Source organism: Aptenodytes forsteri, unplaced genomic scaffold (genome assembly GCF_000699145.1).
Source record: "Aptenodytes forsteri isolate BGI_AS27 unplaced genomic scaffold, ASM69914v1 Scaffold193, whole genome shotgun sequence".
Classification (NCBI taxonomy): Eukaryota; Metazoa; Chordata; class Aves; order Sphenisciformes; family Spheniscidae; genus Aptenodytes; species Aptenodytes forsteri.
The window spans coordinates 17,375,894-17,384,093 of record NW_008795405.1 but is presented as its reverse complement, the minus strand read 5'-3'; the positions used below and the strand labels follow the sequence as shown (position 1 = coordinate 17,384,093).

General features: G+C 38.9%; 1 protein-coding gene across 1 annotated transcript; it reads left to right on the top strand.

Moving 5' to 3' along the window:
• The first annotated feature begins 345 nt into the window (after positions 1-345).
• BAG5 (BCL2 associated athanogene 5) lies at positions 346-4,513 on the top strand. Its single transcript, XM_009280873.1, has one exon. The coding sequence runs from the start codon at positions 366-368 to the stop codon at positions 1,716-1,718; it is 1,353 nt and encodes a 450-aa protein (XP_009279148.1). The 5' UTR covers positions 346-365; the 3' UTR covers positions 1,719-4,513.
• Positions 4,514-8,200: the final 3,687 nt, after the last annotated feature.

Sequence of the window (8,200 nt, the reverse complement as noted above, 5' to 3'; positions counted from 1 at the left end):
TTGCTGCTGTTTTTCCCCTGGGCTGCGGGTGTCCGGTTTGTTCTGCGATGCCTTCGGCTGCAGAGCAGGTGGGGAAGGGAGGGCTGGAGGTTGTGGGTAAGCGCTAAGAGCTGGTCGTGTGGTAACTAAAGCATCACCCCTGTAGCCCGAGCGGGAGAAAGAGGTGTGAAACAATAGAGGAATGGCTATGAAATATCAGCCAAGTGGTTTATTCCTATTGCTAGTGATATTTTAAATAGCTGTAATGCTGAAGTGCTTCAGGATGTTATGAAAGTTGTGACATGTGCTTGCATAGCACTTTTATTAATCGCAAGTCTTGTTCTCACTTTTCTTGTAGTTCATCTGAAACTGGACGAAAGAAGAGAATGGATATGGGTAACCAACACCCATCCATAAAACGGTTGCATGAAATACAGAAAGCAGTCAAAGAGATTGAACAGCAAGTGGTTGTCTTCAGCGGTCTGTCTACTGATCGAGATTACAAGACATTAGAAAGGAGTCTTACTAAACAGCTTTTTGAAATAGATTCTGTAGACACCGAAGGAAAGGGGGATATTCAGCAAGCCAGAAAGCGCGCTGCTCAGGAAACAGAGAGGCTGCTAAAGGAACTGGAACAAAATGCAAACCATCCGCGCAGGCTGGAAATAGAGGCTATATTCAAGGAGGCACAGTCACTCGTGGAACGTGAGATTACACCTTTTTACAAAGGAGGTAACTGTATAAGTGACGAATTTGAAGAAGGTATTCAGGACATTGTACTGAGGCTTACCCAGGTGAAAACCGGAGGGAAAGTTTCTTTACGCAAAGCAAGATATCGCACTCTGACAAAAGTATGTGCTGTTCAGGAGATTATAGAAAGCTGTGTAAAGCAGCAGCTGTCCCTGCCACTCTCTAATGATGCGCATCCTTCTGTCTCCAAAATTAACTCTGTAATGTGTGATGTGAACAAAGCAAGAGGAACTCTTATTGCGCTTCTAATGGGAGTGAGTAGTAATGATACCTGCAGGCATCTATCCTGCGTGCTTACAGGCCTCATTGCCGATTTGGATGCTTTAGATGTCTGTGGTCGCACGGAAATAAGAAATTACAGAAAGGAAGCAGTGGAAGAGATCAATAAATTGCAGAAATACCTGGACTTGGAAGAAGAAGCGAATTCTACTCATGCTTATGATTTGGCACAAAATCAGTCCATTCTAAAAATAGAAGAGATCCGCAAGAAAATGAAGGAAGTTAATTCTTTACTTTTAAAAACAGAGAATGCTTCCGATTTGTATTTGGGATCCAAAGCAGAACTGCAGGGATTAATTGCCCACTTAGATGAGGTGAGTCCAGGAAAAAACCCCTGTATTAGAGAAGCCAGGAGAAGAGCAGTAATAGAAGTTCAAACTCTTATAACATATATTGATTTGAAAGAAGCACTTGAAAAAAGGCAAATGTATCCTGAGCAAACTGCTGCCGAACATCAGTCTCATAGAGCAGTTTGGACTGTTCTTGGAAACTTGTCTCAAATTCAGCAGGAGGTGATTTCATTTGATGGAAACAGAACGGATAAAAATTACATGAGATTGGAAGAACTTCTTACGAAACAACTTCTAGCACTTGATGCTGTTGATCCACAAGGTGACGAGCGGTGTAAGGCTGCCAGAAAGCAAGCAGTAAAGCTTGCGCAGAATATTCTTTACTATCTGGACATGAAAACAGATGAATGGGAGTACTGAAACAGCCACGGCCTAACCTAGAAGAACATTTTTTCTTTTGGCACTTTCTGCAGATCATTGGCAGCACATAATAAAAGTGGTGTGTTCTGTGCTTGCTTAAATCATGGAGATTGCATAAGCAGTTGACTTGGCTATATGTCTGCTATCCCACGCAGTCACCCACTTGCCATGGCAACTGTCAGTACACCATCAGCAATTCTGGTCATTGCTATAAGCAAAGAAGTGCGATTCTCTGAAGGAATAGCTTAATACTTGATCAAATGGCTTCTTTTTCTTCTGTTTTTAATAACCTTGTGCAATGTTCAGTGAGCATATTTTTCAAAGGTGCAGAAACGACTTTATGGTACAATACTGGCAAAACTATTTAAAGAAGACTGGACGTGAAAATTAGTGTTCAAGCATGAGGCTCCATCCAGCAACTTCACAGCAGTCTCGATGTACTCTTAATGTGCTGTTACGGCAGAAAGTTTTAAGGGCAAAAAACCTGCTGGCTTTTGGATTGTACTTGATTTATTCCATCCATCACACCTTTCTGTGTGTTTAGATTTCTCAGTTAATGGAGCTATAACACCAACTGCAAATTAGCATTTACACAAGCAAAGCCAATTATGTCTATTTTTTTTAATACCTGAGCCCTTTGATTTGCAAAAACAGGTCTTTTGTTGGTGGAAACTCTTTCGAATTATTGCTTTAAGGTACTGAGAATTGAAGAGGAAAATCTGTACATACATACTGACCACGTAAATGGGATTTCGAGGGTTTCACACTGCCATCCATAAACCCCTGAAAACTGCACTGAACTTTATTTAGTGTCTGCTTAGGTGTCTTTTTAAACTCTGTTGTTCAATCTGGTTTTGATTTGTCTTTTCACATTCGGTGAAAATGGAAACAGAATTCACTTTGAAGTGAACGAGCATTTTGGAATTATTTTTGTAAAATTAGGTAGCTAGCTATAAAGATGTCCCTAATGATGTAAATGTGTGTTACATATTTCATACTGGTCAGGTGCGGCTTCCAGCATGTCTTGGAAAAGACTTGTGGCAAATGTCTCTCCTTGCAGCTCATCACTTAATTGTTTTAGTAACTTCGTAAATAAGCTTTTTTCTACTATTTTATGCACCTACCTTTTTGTTTGTGGCTGCTAGTGCCAATCACATTTCTACTATAGCATGGTTTTTAGCATTTTTTTGAGAGCATAGCATTAAAGTGAATTAATTATAAAAATATATTTAATTATGGCTAATTTGCACTTGGCTCTTTCTTGTTGAATTAATGAATTATTGTTCTATAGATGATGCTTTGCACCACTTTAAGGAGTAAAAACCATTTTGGATGTTAAAATAAATATTTTTAGATCTATTTTTGACTGATGAGAGAAGACAATACTGTCTGTGAGAGACAAGTGCCTTTATGACACCACTAACTTGTACCGTCATATGTAGATACAGGAACTGTTTACCGGCAGCTTGATACACTTGTAATCTCTGCAAACTGGATTTCTCACATATATCTAATTCTACTATAATATACGTCAAATTAACATGATATGATAAGTGACAGTTGTTCTATAGAGTCCTGAGAAGGAGTATCAAATTTGGGAAATACGGATTCTGCTTAAAAATGAATGCATTGATGTGGAGATGGGGGACTTTGGGCAGGTCTTCTGTGCCTATTGCTACAAGAAGGAGAGAATATGTTTGCTCCATAACGTCCTTTGAGATGTTGATGACAGGCTATGTAACGTCAGTGTGAATATATTTTGTTTGTGATCGTGCCGGTGATTGCTTTGCAATTTTACTTGCCAAAAAAGATCTATTTTTTTCAATTAAGTACAGTGCCTAAGGCACAATTTGGCAATGACAATGTTTGTTGGAGGATTCTCTCTGCTCCTTCAGAGCTACGACCCTGCTGAATTTACCTCTCCTTACCTCAAAAAAATAATCTCCCCTACTTAAAATTCCAATCTATATTTATATATTACATGGCTAACACGGAATATTAATAATATTTTTCACCTGAATTATTCATTTCAAGCTTTGTACATGTTTGAGCTGCAACTTCTGATTTGCACTTATATTTTTAGGAAATAGAAGAATTTGATAGCATAATGATACTACTCACTTTTCTTTAGTATTACTGTCAGGTCCGCAGTGGTTACTTTGTAGGTTGTTTAACAATTTAGTGTCCGTGTTCTTTGGAGGTTACGTGTAGCTTTATAAATGTTTGAACCTCTTACGTAAAAATAAGTATAGTTTTCAGATCTGTTCTATTTTAAATTTGTATGTCGTTTAGCTTTTCTGAATGAATTGTTACACCTGCATCTCTAAGAAGGCAAATGTGTAAGGTTAGTGCAATTTTGACTGAGTAGAGTTCAGTAGCAAGATATTATGTGGATTAAGCTTTTTTCCATTGTTCTGTAATCTAATAAATTGACTATTTAAATTTTATGGTAAAATCCTCATCTGGAATGGGATTAATTCACAGTTTTTGCATGAATGAAAATAATAAACTAAATATGCTTAACCAAAAAAATAATGCACAGATTTATCAAAATCTTGCTTTTGTGCTGAAGAATGTAATTTCTCTGGTTTTTATATCCAAAGATTGAGGGGGACACAACTTTTCTTTCCGATACGGCAGGCTAAAATAATCAGCAAAATGTAAATGGACCAAATTGCAAAAGCCTGCATTTTAGTACTATACTGAAATATAATAACTTTTCTGTGTGCTGTGTAATCTACCTTAGAGCAAAATAAATGATTGAATATTTGGGGGAGAGGTACTCCTACATCATGATTCCTGTTTGTTAATTGTATTTCTTTTCAAACTAGTTCTCTTTAGTTATTTCGGTGTTTATTTTTGTTGTTTACCACTCAAAGTGGTTATTCTATGTTACCAGTTTGGAGGAGGTTTTTGTTAAGTATGGTTCCTACTTTTTCAATTTAACAGAAAGTAGTGTACGTGCTCCTTATGGTGTATATGTCTTGATTTATTGCTGTGTAGGATACGGCATTTGTATATACAAATTCAAGATTAAATACTGCAGTGTTACATTCTTGATTATTAATAAAAATACATTACCACCGTTTACTAGGTATTCATTTGAATGTTATGCCCTGCTGCCTTTCTCTATTTATTTTTGAATGTGAGTTATCGGAATGTAAATGATTTTTGTCTTAGAAAAAGTGTTTTTATTAAACATACAGACATAAAGCTCTCTTTTTTTTCCTCCTTCTTTAAAAGTTTGCTTTTTCACTGCTGTATTTATGACAATAAAGTTCTCTGCGTGGAAACCACTCCTACCTCTACTTGCTAAATCTGGTGCCTTTTGGTTTTCTCTGCATTCAGCCTTGCATTACAATCATTACATGAGTTGTTGCTTGCATTCTTTCTTCAGCGATAGCTTTGCATACTCCTGGGCTTCAGCTGGATGATCGCTGCAAAAATGCTTGTGGCTGTAGAAGATCTTGCCACTTTTCTGTTGAAGGATGCTGCCTTAACAGATGAGCTTGCAAAACTGGTGGTATGAAGTCTCTTCACGTGCAAAGTCAATGTGAATTAAAGAACCTTTAGTAAGGGTTAAGCTAATGTGGTTTTTAAACTGTGTAGATGAGGCATGTTCACATGATTGTTCTGATGGCTCAGTATGTTTTCTCAAGATGCAGTGAGCCAAGTTACCAGCTCATTGCTGATGGAAATCGGAAATTCTATTTCTGACCAGAAAGCCGCTGGCTTTGTGCAGTTTCTGCTGCTTGGCCAACTCCTATGAGCTGATTTAATCCAATAAAATGGGAGAAAACAAATTTAACAAAAATGGAGGAGGGAGTTTTCTGTGGGTTTAGTGAGTCAAATTGCCTCGTAGAAAAGCTTCATGTGGGCCAGAGCTACTGCAAAATGAATGGGTGGGTCATGCGGCCATGGGTTAGGGAGCAAATTTTAAGATTTTCATTAGCAATAAGTCATAAGATCAACCTTCTGCGTAGTTAAATTTCTGGAGGAGAAAAGGAGAGAAGGTGGCACTATCAACTCCTACAGACAAGTAGGAATTTGCTGCTTTAGTAATGCTATGATGAAGGCAATACAAATAAATCGTGTATGGAAAATAAACCAGTTGCTTTCAATTGCTCTTTTGTGTTACGTAGTAAGTGCTCATGCAATAAAAAGCACAAGTGGTCATGTCGAAGTACTATACACAATCTGGAAAAGTCTTACCCAGAATACATTGGATAAGAATAAGGTTTGTAAAGGTTGAATGTTCCTATAGGTAACAATTCACTGTATCTTCTTTCTCTCCCTTTTAACAATATAGCTTATTTGAAGGAAATACAGTCTTCAAAGACCAGTAAATCATCTGGGCAATGGCCCTAGATGTTGCTCAGCTAGCTGCTGACCTGTTTGTCTTGATCAGCTGTTTACTCGTCAAAGGAGAGAATTTGCCTCGCTGAGAATTTTTTTGTGTGTGTTTGGGACAGGCAGATTTTGGTGCCTGAAATGGTTTAACTGGAAAAACTCATGTGTTTTATTTCCATATAGGCGTATCCTCTCCTTTGGAGAATTCTCAGCTGAGAACTTGAAGGAGTAGAAGGACTTCAGTAGTGAACTTATGGATCGAAGGCCTGGGGGTTTAAGTTGGCTGCCAGCAGGAGACATTTAAATGGCAGGATCTGGGAAAACATTTCTGGTAGAGGAAGCTGCCAGCAGAGACATGACCAAAGGTTCAGAGCTGATGTTTTGAGCGAGCTCTCTGCCTGTTTCCCTGTTGCTTATGAGCTCTCATTGAGAAAGTGGACTCTTGGGGGAATATTCACTGAAATACTGCCAGGCTTTTGTTTTAGATCAAACTGAGAAATTGTGTTTAAAGCTTTTGCTGAGCCACAGTGGGGCATGTACTAGTTGTTGACTGGTTTGCGTATCATTCTGTTCTGCTATGTGAAACAGTAATGTACATAATGCTTTCAGTTATATTAGTAGGCATGTCCATGTCAGCTGAAAGCTGGTCCTTAACTGAGGAAGCTGAGGATGAGGTGTGCTCTTGTTGAAGGCTTTGCGCAACGCTTATCCTTTCTCTCTGCAGCATTCAGTTCTGGGGACTGCCAAACAGATGAATGCATGAGTTGCACTGCTTGTCAGTTCAAAAACAATGAGGACCCTTTCTAAGTCTGCAGACTCTTCCTACAGGACATAAATTGTAGCAGTTTGCCATTAGAAATGGAAAAGTACAATGAGTTTCTTAATTGGGCCATTTCTCCTCAATTAGTCTTGCCAGACAAACTTCTGCACCACGGGAGTTCCTTGTGAAACCTGTATTTCAGGCAGCTAATCAAAAGCATCTCATGAAGGAAGAAACACAATGATGCAGTGCGATGTCCTTATTATAGTCCTGTCTTATTTAGCTCCCCAATTGTATCGACTCTGGAACAGATACACAAAACCAAATCTGTGATCATGACCACCAAGAGGTCTATAAGCCAAATCAAAACCCCAAAGAAGCAGAGAGGCAAGAAAGGCTGGAGGAAAACAAAACAAAAACCTGGTAAAGTTGTCAGGCAGTTGTTTGACCGACTTCTTTTAGTTTTACAACATAAGAAAAGCAAGAAAAGCAAAGCTCCCTTTTGCCTTGTTGCAGTTATACCTAGTCTGCACCCTGCAGTTCAACATTGTTTTCCACCCTAAGTCACCCTAAGTGCTTCTCCCAGGCACAGTCCAACCTCTAGCTGATGGGGGTTAGCCTTGGTGCACCCTTGGGCAAGACGGTGCCACCCATCTCTAGGTAGGCTGTAATTACCCTCATTCTCTCTGAAATGTGTGGTCATGGCAACTCTTAGTGTGCGCTTGGAATATCAGTATGGCTTGCAGGAGACAGTGTGCAACATGAAGGCTATATCCTGTAGTAAACTGATAATTGGAAGGTATAGTATAGTAACTGGTAGCAAGTCTGAGTAAGATATCATTTGTGTAATTGTTTATGCTGAATTTCTTAGGTTTTTTAAAGAAAATTCTTCATAACATTGTTTTATTCAAATCAATCTGTAGCCTATGATCGAATGCCTACTTCTTACCTTCCAGGTGCCTCATGTTAATACCGCATGAAAAGGAGGTTTGAAGTGCTCCACCGTCTATAGATATTAATGAATGGCCTCTGCTCACTTTCAGACATCTAGTAACAGCCAGGTTTTCCAGAATACTCATCATCCCAAAGTTCCCACTGCGACAAGTAAGGCCATGTTTTGAAAAGGAGCCCATCCATAGACCCACGCACCCTGTCATTTCTTGTCACAGACAACCATGGGATCATTCTTGCAGCTAATCAAGCTGCAACTTAAAATGGCTTTGCCTCATTCCTCCAGAGAAAGGTTGTTCCAAAGCATCATTGCTGTGAGGATTGAGTAACCTTCTAATTTCCAGCACAAACATATTCATGAGAAGCTTTTCTTCTCCGCTGGCGTATAGTCTAGAATATATTTATAGGCCACAGCTGAATT

Excerpts from the sequence above, each read along its gene's own strand:
- BAG5 (XM_009280873.1), top strand. The coding sequence starts at position 366 with ATGGATATGGGTAACCAACACCCATCCATAAAACGGTTGCATGAAATA.